This window comes from Artemia franciscana, chromosome 18, assembly GCF_032884065.1.
Source record: "Artemia franciscana chromosome 18, ASM3288406v1, whole genome shotgun sequence".
In the NCBI taxonomy this organism is placed as follows: Eukaryota; Metazoa; Arthropoda; class Branchiopoda; order Anostraca; family Artemiidae; genus Artemia; species Artemia franciscana.
This window is the reverse complement of record NC_088880.1, coordinates 34,632,208-34,659,281: the sequence shown is the minus strand read 5'-3', so window position 1 is coordinate 34,659,281 and position 27,074 is coordinate 34,632,208. Positions and strand designations below refer to the sequence as shown.

At 34.6% G+C, this 27,074-nt stretch overlaps 2 protein-coding genes across 2 annotated transcripts in view; one reads left to right on the top strand and one right to left on the bottom strand.

Moving 5' to 3' along the window:
• Positions 1-11,049, top strand: part of LOC136038925 (uncharacterized) — a 156,629-nt gene extending 145,580 nt beyond the window's left edge. The window contains exons 13-15 of the mRNA XM_065722432.1: positions 3,840-4,011; positions 8,512-8,632; positions 10,845-11,049. Coding sequence (XP_065578504.1) covers positions 3,840-4,011; positions 8,512-8,632; positions 10,845-10,890 — 339 coding nt within the window. The 3' untranslated portion in view covers positions 10,891-11,049. The remainder of the gene's footprint in view (positions 1-3,839; positions 4,012-8,511; positions 8,633-10,844) is intronic.
• Positions 11,050-16,255: 5,206 nt separating this feature from the next.
• LOC136038926 (phenazine biosynthesis-like domain-containing protein) overlaps positions 16,256-27,074 on the bottom strand; it is an 11,128-nt gene continuing 309 nt past the window's right edge. The window contains exons 2-5 of the mRNA XM_065722433.1: positions 21,442-21,637; positions 20,560-20,782; positions 19,074-19,303; positions 16,256-16,452 (exon numbers count right to left, since the gene is read on the bottom strand). Coding sequence (XP_065578505.1) covers positions 16,340-16,452; positions 19,074-19,303; positions 20,560-20,782; positions 21,442-21,637 — 762 coding nt within the window. The 3' untranslated portion in view covers positions 16,256-16,339. The remainder of the gene's footprint in view (positions 16,453-19,073; positions 19,304-20,559; positions 20,783-21,441; positions 21,638-27,074) is intronic.

Sequence of the window (27,074 nt, the reverse complement as noted above, 5' to 3'; positions counted from 1 at the left end):
CAAAAGGTAAAGTATATTTGAATGATCGTTTGAAATCATGTTCTCCGCCGGTAGCTTATGTTCAAGGCCGTACAAATGCATGCCATAGCCCATAAAAATACTCCCATAGAATTTTCATTTTTTTTTTATGGGAGTATAAAAAAATACTCCCATAGAAAATTTCCGCAGAGTATATAACACCACGGATACCAGGAAAACGATATTGGCTAAAAATAAGCTAAAACACCACCCTTGTTATTTAGAATCTAATCTCAGAAATAAAGTAAATTGGAACAATTTCTTTTTATGCTCTCTTCTTTTATTTATTGTCTAGTTATATTTACAATTCTGTAGGATATTCTGCTTATATTTTTACTTATTTCCTACATTTTCATATTTTTATATACTTTCTATATAGTCGATTTATGTTTTCTATTGATACAATATCTCTTCTATGGGATGTTGCACTTTTTCTGTAATCTTTTTGTACGATCATGAAATTTATGATGGTGTTACTTTAGATAAATAAAAGAATATCCTTGGTTTTTTCTTCTTTTTCTGTTTTCCATCCTTTTGTGCATGGTTGTGATGCAATGTCTTAATAGCGTCGAAGTCCTTTGAGACTGCCATTAGGTCACAGGAAATTCTCAATAGCCTGACAACCATTTTGTCTTTTTATTCTTTCATTTATAGTTGGGTTTCTCTTCTCAAAAAGAATCTCATAGTTCTTCGATAAAATTGAATTCTTCTAAACTATATCGCTTGCGGAGACGAAACAATTAGGAAATGAATAACAGAAAATCAATACTCTCGTGAGAAAACCGCTGCCGAAATAAAAAAAAAAACTCACTTTCCATATTACTACATATTTCCAGTGGGGTCACATTATGAATTCGTTCTGGGAGAGAGAGGTAGAGGGTATTTTACTCATTGTTGGACACTACTTGTTAGCAGAAGCGCCAATCAAGGGGGACTTTCCCCCTAGATTTTCGGTTTCTTGGTATTTTCAATGAAATCTACTTTTTTTTTGGTGTTTTCTCCATATTTAAATAAAACATTTCCTCCTCGAGACTGCCAGTAGGTCTCAGGGATTCCTCCATAGCCTGTCATTTATTTGAACCCTTTTGTCTTTTTATTCTTAAAAAAATAATTTCGTAGATAATAGACTGAAACATATGCTGTGTTCTTTCAAATTTCAGGGTACGAGGTTCATCAATACAAGCCTAGTTTTTGGGGTATTTTTCCTTTTTTCTAAAATTATTTAAATGTTTTTAGTCTACTAACTTCTAAAAGGTAGCTTTTAACTTGATTGATTTTATATACTTGGACTTTTACAAAAATTAAGTTCTCCTGATGCTTATACAGTTCTAAAACTGTCGTTTCTGCTATTGACTCTTCCGATTGCTAATTACCCTCTCTTTAATTACCTTAATTCTTTAAATTCTAATTACTTAAAAAAATATTGAAAAAAGAACTCAACTTTAATTTTTGAAATATTTCAAATAAATTCCTAATTTTAATTCTTTAATTAATTATTTAAATGCTTTAATTATTTTGAATTACTTTAGTCACATGTCTTCAGTTTGGTCGCTCTTTAATTACCATTAACTACCATCAATGATTTTCTGAGTTCATCCCCCTATTAATAAGTTCTGCTCGCATAATGTGCATTGAGAACTCATTTCATATTATTATACCCTTTGCTGGTTTTCCTCAAACACAACAATGCCTATAATTCGCCACGATTTAGTACGGCAATATGCATAAACTATTCAAAAGAATCTAAGCATGCCAAGCAAAGGTAAAATCATGTTATTTATCAATGCTCAAATCATAAACACCCAGATATTTACTAAATTGTTTTTTATAAATACTAGCAGTAAAGAATCTAAGTGTGAGAATCCAGAGGTAGACCCAATACAAGGACAGTTAACCATGATTAGAAGAAAGATCTTAATTGGCGGCATTAATTTAAAGATGGTTCAATATTGAAGTAAAGCGGTTTGTTGCTCGTTACAGAGGAACTGAATTTATTCTGCGATATAATTTCAGAAAAATAGCTACTGCATCGAGCAAGTTAAGTACTACTTCTACTAACAACTCACCGCAGCACCAAGCCGCCTGAGACCAACACAGCTACGCAAGCTCTTCCTCCACCCCAAACTATTGAAAGCCTCACTCATTACACCCTCCTAAGAAGTTCCCATTTCCTTTAAATTTTTCTTTATGACATCCTCCCACCCCCAACGAGGACGACTTGGTTTCCGTTCAACCCAAGATCTTAGGCCGAAAAGGACCAATCTTCGGCAATCTGTCATCCTTCATCCGCAGAACGTGCCCTAGCCATTTCAACCTTTCTTTCATTATAGCCCGAGAAAGCGACATTAAACCGCATTTTTCGTACAGCCTACTGTTTGAAATACGGTCAGTCAGCCGGGTACCCAGAACAATCCGTAGGTAATTTCTCTGGAAAATACCTAGCAAATCTTCATTCGCTTTTCGGAGCGCTCATGCCTCACAGCCATATTTGACCACTGTCATCACTATAGCTTCCAATATTCTAATCTTGGTTTGTAAGCTTATCTTCTCATTCTTCCGAACTTTTTCTTTACTGTGAAAGAAGCGCCCTGAGCCTTGGCTATTCTACTTTTAATATCTTCACCGCTCCCTCCGTCTTTTGCTATTGCTCTTCTATCAACAGAATTGCGCTTACTCATAATCTATAAAACTGAGGACCAAAGGTCTTTGACAGCTTAAGCACTTCTTAATTATTAATCTAAGAGTGAAAATTTGGTCAATACATCTTCTACTTTCTCTGCAGTCGCACTGCTCTTCCCTTAAAACTTCGACAACAGCATCCCTCAGTCTAAAAAGTATCATATTACTAAGTAATTTTCTACCTGCAGAGACCCTTATTAAATTTTTTTCTTGAATATGGCAATAGCTAGAAACATAGCCTTTCAGCGAACAATCTGACCAAGTCCACTTTTTAGATTTTAGCTTCAAAATACTTTTTTAACCCTTAATTTCCTATTGTCTTGATGGCATTCCCTGAAAGTAACGAAAAAAATGTGTCAGAAAACTCAAGACTTCATAAGCTCAAAAGAAGGACAAATTTTATTAATAATAGCCCTTGCTCCAAGGGCTCTAGGGATTTGTCCTACCCAAAGACATAGTTATTGGACCTTTCAACTATGCTGAATAATATGGCTTTCTCTTAATTTTGATCATTGGTCTTTGGGGGAAAATGTGCATGAGAGGGGACTAGTTACCCTGCAATCACTTTTGACTCTTAAAAAGGGTACTAGAACTTACAATTCTTAATCGATTGATTCTTTTCCGAAGTTCCTACGACAACTTCTATGCAAAGTCCCTTGGTGAAAAAAAAATATTATATTATGCCTACTTCGCTCTTTACTTACGCAGCGCTATTGCACTGCCTATGATAGACAAATTGAGTTTGTGTATTCTATAATGCACTCAAGAGCGTCGTCATTACTTAAGCGCATAAGAAAACGTCAACACATTCATGACATTTTCTCACCGAATCTTACAGTCTGTTTTGATTTTCAACCAAACGAATGTTGAACTCCAATAAAATGTATAAAAAAAAATATGCTGAAATGAATTTTAAAACGTTTTTCTATCTTAAGCACATAACCAAACATAAAAACATTTAATTCTTTTTTGAATTTTCATTTTCGTTGATGTTTCAGGTCAAGTGCAATTCAATTTTAGTTACTTATTTTTAAGCTGTTGGCTCTTCAGACTTTGTTGATTGTAGCACCAAACATCCCGTGATACAGGTAGGATCTGACAACCTTCGTATACAAAGTGACATTGAATCTTTCTTTTGCTAGGCTCTATATCATGGTGATGCTTCGAAAGACTATAATGAAGTAGCAATGGAACTTTTGTCTGAGAATTCAAAGAAAGAAGACAGCTCCAGCTATACGGTGGATCTTCACTTCCTTCATGTGGCTGAAGCTTTAAAAGTTCTTGACGGGCATTTGAAGCGAGTTCTTGAAAGAGGTTAGTGCATTGGTTCCTAAGCTTTAGTGAACTGTCTCTATTCTAGTATTTTTATCAGCTCTCTATGATGTTCGAAGTCCCCACTAGTGGTGAATAAGAAAAAAAAAAAAAAAAAAAAACGGAGACACTATTGCCACCCATGTAAAACAGTGATTTTCCTTGTTGCTCAAGTTGGGAAGGTGTAAGTTGCCTTCGGTACTGATAGTTCAAACAAATAGTGTATTTCTGTTTTGATCTGGCGCTGTTTTCGAGGGGTTTCAGGCTGCTTTTCGAAATTCCAATAAAATTATTTTTAGAACAAACTTTTACTAGTAAGTAAAATCGATATAATAATTACCATTTTTAATCAGTTACAAATGGCAATCTTTCTGAATATACAGTTTTTTTTAGTACGTTTTAACTTTTTGGTCACTGCGGGCCGTGTTTTTTTTTTAACTAAGTTGCAACTTTCGCTGCAACCATGATTATGAATGGACTACAGTTTTCGCGCTTCGACTAGTGAAGCCGATATTCAAGACATAGTTTCTTAGTCCTCTTCTGAGTTATCTGACTTCCATCCCTCCTTCTCTGTATCTCTTTCCTTCTCTGTCTCTCTCCCTCTCTCTTTTCTCTCTCTTAAACTTTTGGCTTTGTACTCCTTTTATCGCACAAGAAACATTTAGCATAACCAACGAAAATGCTGATTCGCCTAAAACTAATTACTTCTCTTGATTTTGGAATATGTCTAGTTGTTGTAAACCCATAAAAGCTGTCTCAAGGAAGCTAAAAGGCTATGATCTATAGGTTGTCCTTAAGTAAGATTATGCACTTTTCCTCTACGAAAAACATGATTTAGACAAGGATATATTCGGCATTTGGTGATCTTTGAGATCTGAAATTTATTTAAGAATGAGCTTACCCAAGAAGCTCACCCCTTCCCTCTTCCCTTAGAACTCCTACCGCAAAAATGTGTGATAGGTACTAAAGAAAGCTAATTTTTTCATGGATTGTATTTTTTTTTTTTTTTCGACCAAAGGAATGTTGAATTCCAAGAATTCAAGAAATTGAATTCCAAAATTCCAGAATTGAATTCCAAGAAATGTATAAACAACTCTTTTGAATTAGTTGACTTAAATGTACTATTTTACCAACAAAAATTGCAATCAGAAGAACGTATTTAAGCTCTACTTCGGAAGAAAAGATTGATTGTGTTGCGAAACTTGCACATTGCCAAACACTTTAGCAGCCCTCTTAACACTGGATACCTTCTAATGAATTTTGTTTTCTTCGAATGTGCTTTATGACTATCACAGTCCATATATTTAAGGGAGGTTTCCTCGCAGAAGAAGGGGAGAATTATACCAAAGCAGGTTTAGAGTTTTAAAAAAAAACTAACAAAGGATTGGAAAAACTCGTAATAAACTCAGAAAACCCTCAGATCAGCCATCAAATCAAAAACATCATAAACAATGTTTATGATGCTTGTCATAAGCTTATCATTTTATCTCCGAGTTTCCAACAATCAACTGATTACGATTCAATTTCCTAAAATCTCAACTGTCTGTATAACCCTTTAGGTATCGACTTCTACAAAGGAGACTTTGCCAAGATTTTCATATTTTATCAGTTTTCGTATTTTTGTTTTACATTGGAAATGACAAATTTAGTGCTTAATAACTAGTCTTGATAACAAGGTTCCACCTCATGACCGATCAAGCTGTGAGGCAGAGGCTTTGCAGGCAAGCATATCACTAATGAGTGAGAAATGATTGGATGTATGGTTTTTGTTTACCACATTTGAATCCAAATATGGTCAACAAGTTACCACTGGTTTAACAAAAAATGTTTAAAAGAAAAGCAAATAGGGATGGAAATTAAAAAACATATACTCAAATGTAAGACAAACAAAATTTATTCAAAATGTGACTGCAGCGATAGCTTTAACATAGTAAAGACCAAATAACAGCTCATAGCTAAAAAAAAAGGGTGTTTAAATTAATTTTTAAATGTAAAATAATTAATGTTGGATACCGATTCAGGAATGGTAACTGTTATCCATCTTAAAAATAACAGTAAAAAGTAATGACGAAAACAGATCCATTGGATTTTGAAAAACAGTCTGAGGATGATCCAAAACGGAGATGGATCGAAATGAAGAGTACACCGTTAAGGTTTTCATGTCCAAGAACTTAAAACCGTAGGTTTTCATCCTTATCATGCCATTTGAAAACCTGATAGAATCATATCTAAGCTTGCGAATCACTATAAGTAATTTTCCCCCTGGTTCTGGTGGTTGTGGAACATCATAATTAGCTATTTAAGACTCATTTGACCGTATATTGAGGTGGAAAGTGCGCCATTGGAGTGACTATGGTCAAAAATCCATGGCCTGTATAGCATATTTTATAGTGATGTGCTGTTGTGTTTTGTTTAGGGTAAAATGTGTGGTGTTACTAGAAATCTGAAACGCTAGAGTGTTGTCCAAGTAAAGAGCCATGCGTCTTCAATGTTTATACTTATTTTTTTCTCCTCTACCATTTTGTACAAAATAGTTGGTTATAAAAATATATATGGATATGCGGTGGCATGCTCTGGCAAACCACTCAGGGGTTGGTGTCCCTGCCCGCAGAGCTTGAGAGTGGTAGGTACCGCAGGGTGCCGACTTCCGCCCCTATCGGGATCACTACCACCCTTGCTGATGTTAAGTATGGAGTCTTATAACTACTCCTTATCTGATGAGTAAAAGTCTGTCTTAGGAATTCTTTTGTCCGCTGTTTGGGCCAACTACCCATTCAGCAGGTTTTGTACCTAGTGTTCAAACCGAAAAATCAGCCTCGGATCGGACTCTCTTCCAGTAGACGACCAAATACATGCCCCAAGATAATTCTTACGGATACATTTACTGTTCCCCACTGCAATGTACCTGATTTTCCGATCCAATCTGGATCAACTTCAGTATACGGTGAATTAGGTCTCCCCATCTGTCATGTGTGTGAGACCAACCTGAATACTGGCATCATTGATAGCGCGGTCAACTGTCCTGGTTACATTCTGCTAAGACTAGATCCCAATAACCAGCGAAGATCGACTTTGGGTGGAGGTGATGTTGATATGTACCTTAAAAATAACATCCAATTTTCGTTACTTTGGATTCCTAGCTGTAGGAAGGTCTTTTGGGTGACAATAAACCTACTAAACAAATCGTTTGCTATTGCTATAGTCTATAACCCACCAAAGATGGAAATCACCGAACATCTGGAAGATTTCTTGGAATTTGTGAAGCAAAAGTTTCCTAAATCAGGTACAGTAATCCAAGGAGACTTTAACATTCATCATGGCCACTGGCTGAAAAGTCGTAAAACTGATGTGTAAGGCGTAGTCAACCCTTTTGTCGCTTAACCCCTCATGCTACTCAACTGTGTTCATCTCAAACTGCATTCCCCTCAGCCTTATGCAATTCAACCATCATTTAATTGGGTCTTCTAAAACTCAGCCCTTATTCAGTTTGACCCCCATTCGACTCAACCGGATTCAATTCGATCAAACCTAACGTGTAACCACTTACACACATAAATAAGGGTTTAGTTGTATGGGGTCGAATTGAATGGGGGGTTGAGTTTAAACATTGTTTCAGTTGTTTTGGCTTGAAGGGACGGGGGTTGAGTTGCATGGAAGTTGATTTGCATGGGAGTTAAGTTTAATGGAATCCAGTCCAATGAGGTTGAGTTAAACGAGGGTAGATTTGAATGGGATCGAGTTGCATAACGGTTGAGTGTCACGTGGTAAATTGCAAAAGAGTGTTGATTTGTACGGAGGTTGAGTTGAATGGGGTTCAGTTAATTCTCTCAGTTAAACATGGGTTGTGTTTAATTTAAGTTGAGTTGAACGAGGGTTGATAGAAAGGGATTGGGTTGAACGGAGATTCTGTTACACGCACATCATGAAACTCTTGACTGACGTTTGTTACTGACGAAGAGTAATACCTTGATTTATTTAAGGTATAAATACCTTACCTTTTTGATTCAATAGAAAGTGTGACTGAAGTATGAACCATGGTATTCGCCGTCATATAGACAAGTCCACCATTAAATCACCATTCATACTTAGTAAGCAGTTTATAAACCTTAAACGACAAAGATATATACTGCCGCGAGGGGCAAACTTGAGTTTGCTGTCTTATTTTCCATACTGCTTGGCTACAGCCGAGTAGCATATGAAACTTTAAGAGCATAAGCTAGGACTGGTAACCAAAAGAAAATTACCAACGACATCTAGCATTTGGCACTTTTCCGCTTTCCTAGCGTTCACTAAACTGTTGAATATATATTTTTTCCAGGTACTTCTTTTCAATATGTAGGGGAAGGTGAAGAAAGCAGTGTTGTCACGTTTAGGCTGACCAGCTTAGAGTGAACTAGCAGTTTAGGTAGTTGCCTATCTTTTCTTTATCTATGACAAATTATTCTCTGGGGAAAAATCTTTACAGTACCAATTCGTATTTAATATGTGCCACTATACTTTTAGGTGACGAAAGAGCAAAAGGAGGTTTTCTCCATGTTATTACCGGAAGAGGACTAAAGAGCATAAATGGAATATCCAGGATCAAGCCAGCTGTCGAGGCTTATCTAAAACAGAAAAAAATCAGGTAAGTCAGTGCAACCTACTGGCTTTAAATTGTTTACTGCCTGCTCTGCCCTCTACATTTTCTTTCTGCTTAGCAAGAAGCTTTGCCCTGCAAGAAAACGGTTATTTAGGCTTAGAAATAAGATCATTTGATACAGAACAAAAATGAAAAACCTTAACAGGATCTCGTTAGCCTAATAAGCAAATATTTGTTTAGAAATCAAAATCATGATTATTTGGGACTGGAGGCTGCACCATGTGCTCCTCCCTTATATCCTTTGTGCAGTTAAGAGTAACAACTCCTTGTAAACCTTAGCGTTTGTTACTTTTTCGTTATAGAAGTGTAGTAGAATTCTCATTACTTTACTTGTGAAATGTGGCCTTTGTATATTTCTTGGATTTATTCCTTCATTCATGAACACAAACACTTGGCCATGTTTATTTTTTAATTTTTTTAATTTTTTGGAACTCTTGTCGAGCTAAAAATTTACCAAATTTTATTGGTAAATTGTTTTGATAAACTAATAATTTACCAAATGATTTACTGAACTTTTTTTCATCGACATCGACCCTTCTTAGCTGTGTCTGGGTTATCGGCCATGTCTCAGATGAGTACACCATGATGCTTCAGACTGTTGCGTTGTAAATTCGGGCTTTGGTATGGCGGCTAATTTGCGGTTTGTGGAAGTCAAAGTAAGTCAAGTCTTTTTGACGTAATACCTTAAACGTTCTGTTCTGTATCAAACTATCTTATTTCCAAGCCTATATAACCGTTTTCTTATAGGGCATTCATGAACACAAACACTTAGCCATGTTTATTTTTTAATTTTTTTTAGTTTTTTGGAACTCTTGTCGAGCTAAAAATTTGCCAAATTTTGTTGGTAAATTATTTTGATAAACTAATAATTTACTAAATGACTTGCCGAACTTCTTTTCGACGTAACACCTTAAACCAGGTATTTTTTCCGAGATCACACTGCGTTTCTATGACAGACAAATAAAAGTTTAAATGGGGATAAGTCCAGTTATTAAACAGAGAAACCAGATACAAAAGTCTGGTTATTTTTATCACATGTAAAGCGATCATCATAAGCAGAAATACTGATGACGATCGCTGCACATGTGATTGAAAGATCTTTTTGACTTTCTATCTGTTTTCACTGTCTAATAAATTGACTTATCGCCATTTTAACGTTTATTTGTTCGTAATTTACCGACCCGTTGATTAGTCAGACAATTACATTTTTCTTGGAGGTTCGAAAGTGTTTAAAATGTATATTTATTTTTTTGTTTTTTGTTGTTGTTCTTTGTTTGTTTTTTTGTGTTGTTGTTCTTTGTTTGCTTTTTGTTGTTGTTCTTTGTTTATTGGTTTGTTTTTTTTTGTTGTTCTTTTTTTATTTGTTTGTTTTTTGTTGTTTTTGTTCTTTATTTATTTGTTTGTTTTCTGTTGTTGCTGTTCTTTGTTTAAGTGTGTTTTGTTGTCGTTTTCTTTAGATGAGTTAATTTAAAAAAATTGTTTCCTTTCCTTCAATTATTTTTGAAGTAAAATGTTTTTCCTTATTTGTTGTTCTTTGTTTATGAGTGTTTGGTTGTCGTTTTCTTTAGAAGGGTTAATTTTAAAAAGATTGCTTCTTTTCCTTCAATTATTTTTTTCCTTTGAAAAAGGTTCCCAAACGTGGAATCGAAATATTCAATTTTTTTTATTATTTAATTTTTTTATCTTTTGTTTTATTCCACTGCTTTATTTAAATTAGACCAGTTCTTTCCCTCTAAATTTTTGTAAATGGAAAAGCAGTTTGATCTAAGAAATATTTTTTTATGTAACATATTACTGGTTGAAATTTTGACCTATTAAGTTATTGTATATCGGATTTAATCTAAATTCCTCCCCATCTCTATTAATACTAATACTCTGTGTGAGTTGCTGTATTGTTAAAACTTTAATGTAACATTCAAACTGCATTAATGCGAGTATTATTAATTTGTTGTTTTTTGTGTGTTTTCTTTTTTGTATTTTTTCTTTTTATCTTTTTCTTTATATCTTGCGCTTAGTTTAATTTGACTTTACCTTTTTCCCCTTGATAAAGGCTCTCTGATATGGAGTCGAAATATTCGGATTTTTTTTGTATCACTGTTTTATTTAACTTATACTCGTTTTTGCTCTTAAATTCAGTAAATGAAAAAGCAGTCTGGTCTAAAAAGTATTTACATTGTATTTTTTTTATATTTTCTAGATTTGAAGAAGCAAATCCAGGGATGTTGAAGGTGCGGCTTCAGTGAAATTGCTCATTGCAAGAAATTCAGTACAATGCCATTGTTCAAATAGTAGTTGCAGTTTTTATGCATTTAGTTATGTTTTGATAGTGAGCGTTCAATTATTCTGTATTTGTACTTTTGGGGTAAATGTTATAATATATTATTTTAAAATCAGAAAAAGAACCATTTGAAACCCGCAATAGATTGGAACTCAATGAATCACGGCTAATTTAATTTGTTAGCCATAAAACGAAAGCCATACAAAACATATATAATATATAAACATATATAACCATACCAATACGGTTTGTTGTTCTAATACTTGAACTCAGTTCTGAATTTCAACAGTGTTGCAATTAATTGATATTGTTTTCACGCTACGTTGGTCGCAATTTTTTTTCGGCGCTGATATTTCGGAGATCCGTCCTAATCTGATTATGTTGACCTGAAAGCTCACGAAGCATCTCTTATGCGGCTTCTATATCCTATTTTTCACGGCCTCTTGAAAGCTCGTAGACCTTGCCGTCAATAAAGGTGTTGTGCTTTTGTAGGTTGGTGTTACCCTCTTTGTTTAACATGTTGTCATGTCTGTCTGTTATGTTGTCATGTCATGTCTACATGTCGTCATGTCCCCACGGAAGCGTGCTTCTCGGCTGCAATCAGTGATGGTGAGGGACTCGCTACTGATCCATTCTTTTTTCTTGCACTGCATCTTTCCTGCAATACCAGTTGCCACTGCAAGAGTATTATCTTTGAAGACCTTCAATGCAGATTCACTATCATCTCACTGCTCAAGGACCTCGAACCTGTTGAAAATTTTCTCTGGATACTGCTTAGTTACAGCATGATCTCTAATTGATTTGAAAAGAGGGCATTTGTGATCCTGGTTCTCAAAAAAGCTTCGGTTATTAAGGTGAAACTCAAAGGAAATGTAGAGAGAGGATGCAGAGCAAGGTGTTGAGGAAGGGGACCCCCCCCCCTTCAAAAATGTAATAAATTTTGTTCGTTTTAAGTTTTAATGTTGCTCCTCACTTTCAGTTGAAAAACATGTTTTTTACTTCAATTTTAATAGTTTTTTAAATAATGCCAGGAAATCTGGCTTCAATCCCCCAACCCACGGAAATATCCTCTGGAAAATTCACTAATGGTGAAAATTTACCCCAGACAATTACCCTTAATACCTCCACGCTTAAAATTGAGTCGGTTTAGAGAAAGCAAGACATATAAAGAAAATTCGTATAGGATTTCTGCCAAATTCCCCCAGTATACAATTTCCCCTAAAAAGTTCACCCCGTGGAAACATCCTTCTTCATAGAAAATTCTCCCCGTGCAAAATCCCCCAGAGAAAATTCTCCTTCCCACCCGAAAAATGTATTCATGCTTGCCAATAACAAATACTATACGTAAGCAATGGGCAAATTTTATAATTTAAAAAGCTTTTCCCAGGTGCTATGGGGGTCATTTTATCTCTAAGACATAGTTAATAGGCCTTTTAACTATGCTGAACAAAATAGCTATCTCAAATTTTTTTTATCGATTTTGGGAATAGAGTGGCGTGTGGGAGGGGGCCCAGTTGCCCTCTAATTTTTTGGTCACTAAAAAGGGCGCTAGAACTTTTAATTTATGTTAGAAAGAGCCCTCTCGCAATATTCTAAGATCACCGGGTCGATATAGTCACCTCTGGGGGAAAAAAACAAATAAACAAGCATGCGTGCTTCTGGCAAAAAATACAAAATTCCACGTTTTTGCAGGTAGAAGCTTGGAACCTCTACAGTAGGGTTTTCTGATATGCTGAATCTAATGGTGTAATTTTCATTAAGATTATTCGACTTTCAGGGGAAGTTTCTCCTTTTTTTCGATAGTCAGACGAATTTTCTCAGGTTCGTAGCCTTTGATGGGTATTAAATAAAAAAAAACAGGTTTTTTCAACTGAAAGTAAGGAGCGACATTAAAACTTAAAACGAACAGAAATTACTTCGTATATGAAAGGGACTGCTTCCTCATCAACGCCCCGCTCTTTACACTAAAGTTTGACTCTTTCTCTCAACTCTTCTTTTTAAAACAGTAAAACACTTTAGCGTAAAGAGCGGGGCGTTGATGAGGAAGCAGCCCCTTTCATATACGAAGTAATTTCTGTTCGTTTTAAGTTTTAATGTCGCTCATTACTTTCAGTTGAAAAAACCTGTTTTTTTATTTAATTTCTGAACGTTTTTGAATCAATGCATGTTTTGATTTTGGCTCTCTGCAGAGGAATAATTAAAACGAAACTTGCATTTTTTTTTTTTTTTTTTTTTTGGGCTAAATGGCTTTCTCATAATTTTGATCGAATGATTTTTGTAAAAAAAAGAGCGGGGGAGGAACCCTAGTTGCCCTCCAATTTTTTGGTTAATTAAAAAGGCAACTAGAACTTTTAATTTTTTACGAATCTTTTTATTAATAAAAGATATAATTTTGTCCCAATTCATTAAGAATGACCCCTGAATCACAAAAGCCGTAGAATAAATAGTTGACATTATTAAAAATACTTTAGCGTAAAGAACGAGGTATTAGGAGGAGGTGAGCCCCTCATATGGGTAATAATTTCTGTTCGTTTTAAGTTTTAATGCTGCTCCCTACTTCCAGCTGAAAAAACTTTTTCATATTTATTTTTTCATTGTTTTTTTTTTAAGTAATGCTAGTAAATCCTGCGCTCCCTTCATGGAAGTTTTTTTTCCCCATGACAAATTCCTCGATGGAAAGCTCTCCCAGAATATCTCCCTCTTCTCAACCCCTCCCCCCAACCAAAAAATCCTCCTGAAAACGCCTCTACACCCAATAACCATTACTATATGTAAGCACTGGTCAAAGTTTGTAACTTGTAGCCCCTCCCACTGGGACTCTGGGGGAGTAAGTCGTCTCCAAAGACATTTTTAGACTACGCTAAATAAAATGGCTATCTCAGAATTTTGATCCGTTGACTTTGGGAAAATAATTAGCGTGGGAGGGGGCCTAAATGCCCTCCAATTTTTTTGGTCACTTAAGAAGGGCTCTAGAACTTTTCATTTCCGTTAGAATGAGCCCTCTCGCAACATTCTAGGACAACTGGGTCGATACGATCACCCCTGGGGAAAAAAAAACAACAAATAAACACGCATCCGTGATCTGCCTTCTGGCAAAAAATACAAAATTCCACATTTTTGTAGATAGGAGCTTGAAACTTCTACAGTAGGGTTCTCTGATACGCTGAATCTGATGGTGTAATTTTCGTTAAGATTCAATGACTTTTAGGGGGTGTTTCCCCCTATTTTCTAAAATAAGGCAAATTTTCTCAGGCTCGGAACTTTTGATGGGTAAGACTAAACTTGATGAAACTTATACATTTGAAATCAGCATTAAAATGTGATTTTTTTATGTAGCTACTGATATCAAAATTCCATTTTCTAGACTTTTGTTTACTATTGAGCCGGGTCGCTCCTTACTACAGTTCGTTACCACGAACTGTTTGATGACTAAACTCAATGAAACTTATATATTGAAAATCAGCATAAAAATCTAATTCTTTCGATATATTTATTGATATCAAAATTTTCGTTTTTTAGAATTTGGGTAACTATTGAGTCGGGTCGCTCCTTCCTTAGAGTTCGTTACCACGAACTGTTTGAAAGAATAAATACAGCCCAAAACGAACGAAAACCAGATAAACAATCATAGCAAAAAAATACAAAAGGTACAAATATAAACGAATGAATAAATCTGAAAACGAGCGAAACTTAGACTGAATATGCAAATTAAGCTTAAAACTAACAGAAAGCTCTACCCTTGCACCGGAGGCTGTGGGGGGTTTTGTCGACCCCAGAGGCATAGTTATTTGAACTTTGGAACTTTAAAAAAAATGGCTATCTCTAAATTCTGTTGGAATGCATTAGGGAAGAGAGGGCGTGAAGGAAGGTTGACCATATTTGACTTTCAAAAAGGGCACTATAACTCAAATTTCCAATAGAATGAGCTCTATCCAAGGTTTATACGACCATTCCTCCCAATGGTTGCCTCTGAAAAAAATTACAAAACACTGAAGCTTTATGCCTCTTTACCATGTTACTGTCTGAAAACGTAACATTTAACAATATGGCTGGCCTCCAATCACTTTTGACTCTTAATTATGGCGCTAGAACTTTCGTTTTACAATCGAAAGGGCCCTTCAAAAGTTTATACAGCTACCCCTTTCATAAAAGCCTTATTTGTTAACAATCAGCAGCTAGTATAACTTATAGCCCTTGCCCCAGGGGCTATGGGGTTTTTTTTCAACCCCGGAAGCAAAGTCATTTGAAATTTGGAATTTTTTTTAACAAAATGGCTATTTCTAAATTTTGATTGGATGCATTGGGGAAAAAAGGGTTGGGAGGAGGGTTTTATAAAAGGCACTATAACTTCAAATTTCCAATAGAATGAGTCTTCTCTAAAGTTTATACGACCACTCCACCCAAGGATTGACTCCTAAAATAATTACAAACATGGAAGCCTTATGTTTCTTTACCATCTTTTTGTCTTAAAACCTAATATTTAACAATATGGTTGCCCTGCAATCACTTTTAGCTCTTAAATTTGGCACTAGAACTTTCGATTTCTAATCGAAAGGGCCGTCCAAAGTTTAAACAGCTACCCCTGCCATAAAAACCTTATGTGTTATAATGGGCAGCTAGCATAACTTGCCCTGCGAGCTAAGGGGGTTGTCAATCCAGAGACATAGTTATGTTGCCTTTGAGCTATTGAGAAAAAGAAATAACTATCTCAAAATTTTAATCAGATGTATTATGTGGAAAATAGATTTGGGGGGTAGTTGCCCTTTGATCACTTTTTATTTTTAAAAAAAGGCACTAGAACTCTCGATTTCCAAAAATTAGTCACCTCCAAAGTTTACACGACCACCTTTTCGATATGAAGTACCTCTGGAAAATAAAGTAATAATAAAATATTGGGGCCTTATGGGTCTTTACCATGGACAACGCAATAGCATTGTTTCTGATTAGACAAATTTTTTTCAATAAAAGTGAAGAGCAACATTACCACCATTGCGCAGCACTTAGGCAGCGCTATGGTGGTGCTTCTGATTAAAGATAATAAGGATGATCATCTTGCTGTTTGAACAGTTTCAGTTTTTAGAGTGAGAAATCTTCCAAACGGTAATTCGAATATTACATTTCGACATTCGTCTGAAAATATAGGTCTTTTAAATTAATATTCATCAGCCAATTTGGAAATATGATTTTATTTTGAAGGGGGACTTAGACCCTCTTTGAATTTACCACCGCCCCTCCTCATGCTCATTGGAGTCTTTTTGGAGACGACATATGTCCAAAATAGACCTATGCATCTAATGAGAAAGCTCAAGGAGATAAATGCAAAACATGGATTGCCCTGCTGCATTATTTTAATGTTAATATAAGACTTCAAAGTAGTTAGGAATGTTAGTATGTCGATCCTGCAAAGATGAAAGTTATATTTCGAGTTCACCACGGAGTACTGTAGCAGCATTGCCATATAAGTCAACTCGTCCGTCATCACGAACCATAACAGTGAGCTCTCCACCTCTGGGTGAACATTGACGAGCTAGAAAAAATGGTGTTGATTTCATATCATACGCTCTCACTTACGAGAAGTTTTATTAAAAAGTAAAAAGAAAATTACTTTACATAATATTATGAACATAACTAAAAAGATACGTAAAACTTTCTGACCAATACATAAGATAGATATACTAACTTAATCATTCAATAATAGGCAGAGCCGGGCCTAGGGGGGTGGGGAGGGTGGTCAACCGGGTCATCCACCCATGGCGACACAGCTAGGGGGCACGACTGGGGGATTGCCCACGTTGATAAAATTTGGCATTTGATTCTACTCTATTTGCTTATATTTGAGTCGGAACGGGGCGCTGTAGTTAATTTTCCCCCAGGCACTACCAACCCTAGGGACGACTCTGACATTAGATAAAAAAAAAAACATATCTTCATTTACCTCTCGAAATAGTATAAGCTACTTTCTTATTCTGTGATATGATTAAGAATCCCACATTTGGGAAAAAAAAACATAAAAGGGTGTCAAGGGCCCTAAAAGAACGACTCTTATTAAATGCTACATACATCGAAGTCTACATTCAAAATATTCAAATTTGTCCCAGAATTCGCTTCAAGGGACAGTGGGCTATCTTTTTACATTACCTATGATAAAACGAAGATTTCATTCACTTTTTTCACGCATTTTATGCCGAAGCCGATCCAGCCCGACAAACTTTTAAATGGTTTTTATTACTTAGAACTGAATAATTTTTACTGATTTTCAACTTCACACAATCACTTAACTCCAAAAAGGAACTATTATCAAAAATTAAAAACCCTTTTTTGGACGACAAAAAAAAACGGAAAATATCCTAGGAACCAATTTGACCTATCCCCAAATACCGGACATTTATTCCACCAGAGATTCATTATATTGAAAGTAGCGAGAAATCTTTATTTTTAGGCCGTTTCCTTTGAGTTATTTTGGGTATAATCTTCCTTTGGGTGATTGAGACAACGTCGTTAAATAAAGCTTTAAAAAAAAAGAATAAAATTAGAAAAAAACAAGAGTTTTCGAAAATTTCTATTCGTTTGCAATTTTGGTATTGCTCCTTACTTTCAGTTGAAAAAACTAATTTTTTAATTTAATTTCTGACTGGTTTTCAAATCATGCCGTCAAATTGCCACCCCTCTCCCCTCCATCCCATGTCAAATTTCCCCTAAAAAATCCTACTGAAAGCAGTGCGCCACAGAAAATACTTCTCGTAGAAAATCCCTTCTCCTGCAGAAGATTCAGTATATTTCTCAACAACAAATTCTAAATGGGAAAAACGAACACATTCTCATGGACAGCCCTTTCCCTATGGACTTTGGAGGGTCACGTCATCCTCAATGACATGGCTATTAAAATCTTTCATCTACGCTGAATCAAACAGCTATCTCAAATTATGGTAAGTTGTATTTAGTGAAAAGGTGGGCGTGGGAGGGGGACTAGCTTCCCTCAGTATTTTATTCACTTAAATAGGGCACTAGAAATTTGAGTTTTATTCGAATGACCACGAATTACAATTATACAATTTTACTGGAATCAAATAATTCGTGGTAACGAACTGTAAGTAAGGAGCGACCCGGCTCATAAGTAACCGAAACTCTAAAGAACAAAATTTTGATACCAATGGATATATCAAAAGAATTGTAATTCTATTGTGATTTCAAATGTATAAGTTTCATTAAGTTTAGTCTTACCCATCAAAAGTTACAATCCTAAGAAAATTTGACTTGTTTTCGAAAAAAGGGAGAAACGCCCCCTATAAGTCCTAGAATCTTAATGAAAACCACATCATCAGATTCAACGTAACAGAAAACCCTACTGTAGAGGTTTCAAGCTTCTATCTGCAAAAGAGTGACATTTCTTATTCTTTGCCGAAGAAAGGCCACTCATGCGGGTTTATTTGGTTTTTTTTTTCCCCAGGGTGATCATATCAACCCAGTGGTCCTACAATATTACGAGAGGGCTCATTCGAACAAATTAAAAATTCTAATGCCTTTTTAATAGACCAAAAATATTGGAGGGCAACTATGACCCCTCCCCCACCCCTTTTTTCCCAAAACCGTCCGTTTAAAATATTGAGATAGCCATTTTGTTCATCATAGTTGAAAGACCCAACAAATATACCTTGGATATAATATGACCTCCCTTTATTTAATTTAAGTGAATATTTCGGCTCTGTATCCAAGGGTCGTCCTCAGCAGGATTCGAATGAAAATAAAATAAGACTTACAATAAAAAGCGTGACCATTCAAACAGTCTCAGAATCATTACTTCAGTTTAATCTTATTTTATTTTATATGAGCTTTGCTGGGTGCGCCCTTGGATATGGACCCGAAACATTCATTTAGGGTAAAAAATAAATATCTTAGATTTATTTCCCATTGTTTTACCTGTTGTTGTTTGTAATATAGGAACTTCATGGAAGTTTTGAAGTGTGAGTGTGAAGTTTTGAATAAATCGGAGGAGAGGAAGAGTGTGCACAACTGTATTGCCTGTAGGGGGCTTGGTTCTGCAATGATTTTTTATTAACAGTAGCAGTGGAGAAGGGGTCTAATTATATCTAACTATAATTCTAAAAACACTTTCCAAACCCTTAAAGTTCTACTTTTTAAAATAAGTACCTTTCAAAAGTGTCTTGCCACATTCTTCGCTCCAATATGGACCAAGTACTGTATGAGCGGAGCCAGTGACGGGGTCTTCAGGTATTCCAACCCAAGGTGCGAAGTATCGGGAGTAAAAGTCAAAGTCCTCTGCGCCTTTCAACGTCACAATAACTCCTTTAACTGTTAGCTCCGATTTACATTGCAGAAGTTTGTCGCCATTCAAGTTTGCCATTCCTTCCAAGTCAGTTCTTAAATAGAAAAAGTTTATATGAAAGAAATTCTTCATATTTTTGCTTTCGTTTTTATACTAATTATTATTGACCTTTTTTGAGGAGAAATACCCTAAGGCTGGGTTTTAAACATTCTATTTAATTCCAGTTAGCTTAAAAAATATACATAACATATGAGGTAGGGGGCATCAACCCTCGTAGGCCATTTTTTGCCATTTCTTTTTATTTATTTAGACGGCCAACTTATTAACTGCTGTTACGTTAATGTCCTAACGGTTTGCAGGTACATCTAAAGTAATATTGTTTATCAATCTGGTATCAAAGTTAGGGATATATCTTAATATTTACTAAATAGTATTACAATCACAATCACTTCTCCCTAAATTTCCCACCATTCAAGAGCATCAATCTTTCCAAAGAGGGCAAAATAACTTTTATTGCATTATAAAATAGAAAAAATTGTTTTACTTAAGAATATCTTGTCAAAACTTTCAAAATTCAAAAAAAAATCTTATCAACACCTTTAGCTGGTAGGCTACCCTCAGTAACAATGGTGGTCCTCACGGTTACAACTTTATTAGTCGATCAGGTGGCTTCAAAGCTATTAAATACAAAGCTAAGCCCATTAAAACATTTCGAGTTATACCAGCAGTCACAAAGTGAGGGTGGAGGATTCAATTGACTCAACACCACCCAAATTCAAAACAAATCGATAGTTTTCCATTACAAAATGGCTTTTAAAAGACCTTTTTAAAGCTAGACCATTCTCCAAACAAATTCTAGACTACATCCCTGTGTTCTGCACCTTTACCTTTTTGTAGCTAAAGCTTTAAATAATAGCAAGCATTTTGTCTCTGTTGAACGTTAGGGAAGTTCACTAAACAAATTTTAGGGATAAAATATAGACAAATGGCTGATGAGTGGTATGTCAGGCACTAATTTTTAACTGTTTGGATTAACTTTCTAGCTGAGCAAGTTATATTAGTGTTTTTTTTTCTTTCCATGTCCCTAATTTATGAAAATGACAAATAAGTCAGTCTGATATATTTTTTTCTGATCATTATGTATTGTATGTTTCCACAAAGATTAAATTTTTCCACATTTTGGGTTATAAAAAATTATAAATAAGAAATTTTACGAAAAATATAAAAAATTTCAAAATTTTGAACATTTTTGGGTGTGGCAGCTCCAAAGGACCCTTTTCCTCTACTTAAATAATGTCTATTTAATTGCCTAACTCAATTAGCCCTTTATATTAAAAAAAAGTATATTACCTTTTATAGCTATCGAGGATTCTGATAAGAAGCTTCTTTGTCGTTGGGGAATAAAGTACATCTTTGACCTCAAAAGGGATCACTTCAAGGATATATTTTACCAAACTTGGATCAATCTTCTCAGGTTTATTCAATGGAAAGTCGAGAATTATTGAGGCACCATCTTTTTTGGCCATTAATTTTCCACTCATAGTCTCAAACACAATTAGACTGTTCTCATTACCTGAAAAGGATAAAATCCACTAAAAATAAACAGAGTTAGATTTGGCACTTAAAGAGATTCTAAAATCTTTCCCAGGTGCTTATTCAAACTTTTAATTGGAAGGAAGGAGGTTGGAGATTCGAGTCAGCCATTTAGATGTAACTATTCTAATTTTAATTCAAATACAAAGAAAATTAATCATGTTTTATTTGGCGTTCCCTGGCCACCCCCTCAAATTTTTTTGAAAGACCCTGAACTAAGAAAAAACTAATAAAAAGACAGAATACTGTCATTAAGAAGAGAGTGAAAAATATTTTTACAGAATACTCCGTAATCCATCTACATCTATAGAAACAAAAATGCAGAAGAATGGAATACCATAAAATAAACAAAGATTCTAAATATCATAAATATTTTAATTTAATAAAATATAAAGGTTCAAGAATGCTGGCATGAAAAAAAGAAACGTAAAGCAAAGACCCCGAAAATGACAAACTAAATGAAATATAAAAAACAAACAATTGGTTGCAAGTTACGTTTGTAAATATGACAGATAACTAACAATCGTATATATGAAATTAGCAACTCATGCCTGGTATCAATTTATAAGGTAGAATTATTATGAAAAAATAAATTATGAAAGCATATCATTTTGGTTGATTATAAGAATAATGACTTACCACATTCTGCAAAAAGAGCGTGAGACGAAGCAAGAGTTGCATGTCCACACAATGGAACTTCGTTCGTTGGAGTGAACCATCTTAGACCAAAGAGTGTGGCTTTATTTACAAGCGAATGATCCAAGGGTTTCACAAATGCAGTCTCAGACAAATTCATCTCCTTAGCAACTTGCTGCATTTCATTGTCAGAAAGAAGCTAAAATGTAAACATTTAAGGAGCATTTACCCAGTCTACAAGACAGACGCGAGATCCTTTGCATTAGCTTTGTCGGAAGACATGAATTAATTTTTAGGAGCAATACCAATTCCCTCCTTACTACAGTCTAATCAGGAGTCCCTACCCAATAGGAAAGGGTAGCGAAAGCTTTAGTTAATTTCTAGGAGCAAAACTTATTCCCTCCTTACTATAGCCTAATCAAGAGTCACGAAGGCTTTAATCAATTTCTAGGAGTAAAACCTATTCCCTCCTTACTACAGCCTAATCAGGAGTCACTACTCAATGTGAAAGGGTAGCGAAGGCTTTAATTAATTTCTAGAAGCAAAACTTATTCCCTCCTTACTACAGTTTGATCAGAGTCGCTACCCACTTTGAAAAGGTAATGAAGGCTTTAATTAATTACTACTACTACTTAAATTAATTTCTAGGAGCAAAACCCATTTCCTCCTTACTACAGCCTAATCAGGAGTCACTACCGAATGGTAAAGGGTAGCGAAAGCTTTAATTAATTTCTAGGAGCCAAACCTATTCCCTCCTTACTACAGCCTAATCAGGAGTCGCTAGAAAATGGGAAAGGGTAGCGAAGGCCTTAATTAATTTCTAGGAGCAAAACCTATTCCCTCCTTACTACAGCCTAATCAGGAGTCGCTACCCAATGGGAAAGGGCCATAAATTAACAATTATCGCTACAACTTACAATAAACCAGCAAGATATAACGTGCATTTTACACCGACTTTTGGCTCTAGTATTAATATATAGCCAACTTTAAATTACTTGTTTCCCTTATTGACCCTATAAACTTTCTTATTTTTCACTGAATTCATTTTTATAATTGTTTATTTTAATCTGTGAAGAAATTTTTGCAAATTCCTCTGAAAATTCCTTAGTTATACAGATTGTGCGCAACACAGATTCCTGTGTTAAATACTAAAATGTTTAAACTTATGACACATTTTATTCTGTTTCTCAGTATTTCTTTGTAGTTTGCGGTTTTCCATACTTTTGGTAAATTTCAATAATTATTACTCTATCTTTTTAAAGAAATTTAAATTTAGCATTATTTACTAGTGAAAGCCAGTTTATTTGTAAAAGTTCATCTTGGCATACAACTTGGGAAAAATAAAAAATTTGTGTCTCTTGCGGCATATTTTAAAGGTTCCTTTCTTTGGAAATGAAATTGAAAATACTAAAACTGGGGATACAACAAACCTATTCAACCTGATAGATTGAATTCATTACGCTGGATATTTCTAATAGAAAATCTAAGAAAATTCGCATTGCTGAGGATCAAATTAGTTCTTCTTTAATGCACTGATAATTTGGACAAATTGTCTATTACATGAAAATTATTTATTAATCTCGCCTTCCGCTCCCCATATAAGTAGAATTAAAGAACGACATTTTGTTTGTTTTTTCGCGTATTTATTTCATTCAATATCGACGAGAATAAAAGAATAGTGAATAAAGTTGCAAAAAATTCCAAAAAATCAAACAAAGCAAAGATTTATGGAAAGAACAACTTAATAGGCCTAGTAAAACGACTCAAGAGAATGTATAAAGAAAACCAAAATAAACATATATCAAGAATTTAATACACTACGGAACAAAGGAAGAATATTCGAATATAGAAAATATTTTCAGATTTGAATTCGAATCGTAATTAGTTTTAACCTTAAATGATTCCAACTATTCGTGAGTTTTAAATCTCAAAACTAGCACAGCTTTATAGAAAAACAAAATGTAAAACAAGTGAAACAACTAAAAATTTGAAATTGTAAAGTGGAATTGACAATAAACGACTAATTTTGAAACCATGGAAAGAAACATGTAAATATGAAAAGGATAAAGAAGATACTGAAAGGGATTATCAAAAGACGGTTTACCCCTTTTTGAACTTCCAAGAGCCGACAAGTAACGAAACCATCACTTGAATATTTGGATATACCAAAGGTTTCCGTAGTGGGAAAAGAGGGCTCTAACTTGAAATTAGCCCTTATAAAGAATTTATCATCGAAATTACCCTTATAGCCCTCATATGTGTCTATTAGCCCAAGTCTACGAAAGATTCAAAACAAAAAGAATACGGCAAAATACAAGGATAACATAACTCATCATCCAAAAGTTCAATAAGTGTTTTGTTCACTTTCATCGATTGAGGCAAATATGATAACTGTAAATAGCGACGAAGGCCACACTGCCTTTCCATAACAAACAAATACAAAGTAGAAACAATAGGAAAAATCTTTTCAAGACAGTGGAAATCAGTTTTGTGAATATTTCGGCCCTATGTCCAAGGGCCGTCTTCAACACAATACGAGAACAAGAGAGAAAATATGTATATACAAATAAACTTGCATTAAATTGTGAGAATTAAAACTAAATAATGTGCTTTTTAAACTTTTTTAAGAACAGCCCTAGCATCCTTACTTCAACAAAGTTCAACCAGGACTGACAAAAAGAATGAAGTGAGAATATAAGTTCATTCAACCTAAAGAGAACAAAGTGATTAAATTCAATTTCTCACAGCCAACCTTGCTTTTTTAGCAGCCTGTCTCAAAGGCCTTTTCGTAGCTGGTTCAATACTATTAAAAATCGGTTTAGTAAAATATTTTGTTAGATCATTTTTAATTAAATTTGAGTATAAAGAATTTAGTGAGTATTCCCCTAAGTCCCTGTTCAAAGAAATATTATTATTTATTTTGAGATTAATTTCGATTGATTCTCGAACCACCTGTTTTATCCCCAAATCATTACTGATGAGTGAAGATTTTTCAAAAAGTATCGTGTGGGACGGATTATTAAATATATGCCAACCTAAAGCAGAATCAAAGGAGTTGTTGGAATTATTTGAAATTAATGCCTTGTCTATGTCTTTTTTATGCTGTTCTAACCGTTTTTCTAGATTCTGACGGGTCCTGCCGACATAGTAATTTCCACAATCACAGGGTATTTGATAGACCCCTCTTTGGCGAGTAACTGGGGTCTTATCTTTACCGGAATTTAAGAAATTAATTATTTTAAAATTATTAGTAAAAACTACGTACAGATTATTTTTTTGTGCAAATATTTTTTAATTTTGTTGTGATTTTCGGGATATACGGAAGATAGACAATATTTGAGGGCTTATCAGTAGCCTCACATTGTGAAATATCGTCTTCGATTTTAAAAGAATGTCTTTTTATTCGACGGTTAATTATCTTTATTGACAAAAGGAATGGGGTATCCATTACCAAAGAGAATATCTCTGATAAAGTTTATTTCTGCATTTATATACGAATCGGAGCAAATATTCAGGGCATGATCAATGAGGGAAGTTACTACTGCTCTTTTAACTTGTGGGGGGGTGATTTGCATTAAAGTGAAGATATCTATTGTTTTGTGTTGGCTTTCGATAGATAGTAAAATCCAGTTGATCAGCAGTACGAATAATTAACACATCTAAAAACTGTAGTTTATTTTCAATTTCAACTTCTATGGTGAACTGCAAATTTTGATCATGAGTGTTAAGATGATCTAAGAAGCCCCGAAGTTCAGCTTCCCCATAATTACAAAGTGAAATTACGTCATCCATATAATGACCCAAATAGAAGTGTTTTAAAAAGTAAGAATTTAATGCCCAAATTTCAAGGTTCTCGACATAAATATTTGCCAGTAGCCCGGATTCTCGTATTGTGCTGAAGACGGCCCTTGGACATAGGGCCGAAATATTCACAGAACTGATTTCCACTGTCTTGAAAAGATTTTCCCTATTGTTTCTACTTTGTATTTGTTTGATATGATAACTGTCTTTCACTGTTCTCGACAGTGTTTCAGACAAAGAGCCTCATATAGAAGAGTGGTTCTATCCCACGAGGTTAATGCGGTTCAGACACTTTTCACGGATGAAGGATGGTACGCTACATAAAATCATGATTCTGATATGATCAAATAATTTAATCATAATCTCTCCAAATGAGTTGGGAAGAAGTTATGAGATGTTTCTCTAGCAATACAAGAATACTGCATGTTGAGATTAGTCTGGTAATATTACAGTTTATGTCTTCTACATGACTAAATACTGTTATGACAAAATTCCTACTTGAGTAAGAATTTAATTACATTCAGAAAATGTAAATAATGACGAAGACCACACTGCCTTTCCATAATACAACAACAAAAGAGAGAATAATGAGGACTTTTTTCCCCCAAGACAGTGAACCAACAAAACCTATTTGAATATTTGAGTCTTGGCTGAACTTTTCGTTAAGAAGTAATGATGCCAAGGCTATTTTAAAATAAAAAATGGATTTTTAACTGAGAACTTTTATTGTAAGTGTTTTATTGTTTTTTATTTTTTCCTTTGCTGAAGACGGCCCTTAGATATAGGGCCGAAATATTCAAATAGGTTTTGTTGGTTCACTGTCTTGGGGGAAAAAAGTCCTCATTATTCTTCTTTTGTTGTTGTATTCAGAAAATGTCTGTCATAGGCTACAGTCAATAGTTCTTTTCATTTGCACTATGAACCAACTGTTAGTGAGAGATAAACTAAATATAAATAAATTGAATATATAAATTAAAAAATATATAAATTAAATACAAACTAATAACATAAATTAAATGTAGATAAATTAAATAAAATGAGAAATAAATAAACTGTTAACAAGAGACAAAAGCCAATAAAACCGGCCAACTCCTGTATATATCTTATGGCTATTTCTAAGAATTTGTCGTTGGGCCTGAGACGCGGTTAAAATGAAAGTGATTCTGAAAATCCAAAAATCTAAACTTTTCTGTATTTAATGAAGTATATTTTTTTTTTTTCATGAATTGTCTTTTATTTCAGAATAGACGATGACTAAAGTGCTGAAATTAGCCTTGCATACCAATGAGGTGAAATATTTTCCGAATGTCTCATTGCCACAAGGGCACTATTAAGGAAACCAACGTCATGGTGGGCTGTTTTATCATAGCATTTCAGAATTTCAAACTTACTTCTTCCAGTTCAGCACAACCAGGTAGAGTAATGTTATAAATCCTATTCATGATCAGCACAATCGTTCGTTGCATACCTTTCATTTTTACTTCGAGTAATGGTTTACATAGAATTTTATTAACTGACTGCCCAAAAGAATTATTCTCATTATTTTTCAGAATTGTGTAAAGAATGATTCAAATTTTTTAAACCACTTGCAACATTGAAAAATGTAGGTGAGGCTATCTGTAAGAGGCACATTTCGTACCTAGGGTTAGCTGAAAAACCGGAGTTATGGCCATAAGGGCGAGAGATATTTTTTTCACCTTTAACTTTAAAATCTATCAAAAAATCTATGGTATCTTCTTCACTGGTAGGTCAAAATTATTTTAAAACCCATGAGAAGTTACAAAAACATAAAACATATCTTTGTATTGTTTGATATTTTAAATGTAGTTTGAGAA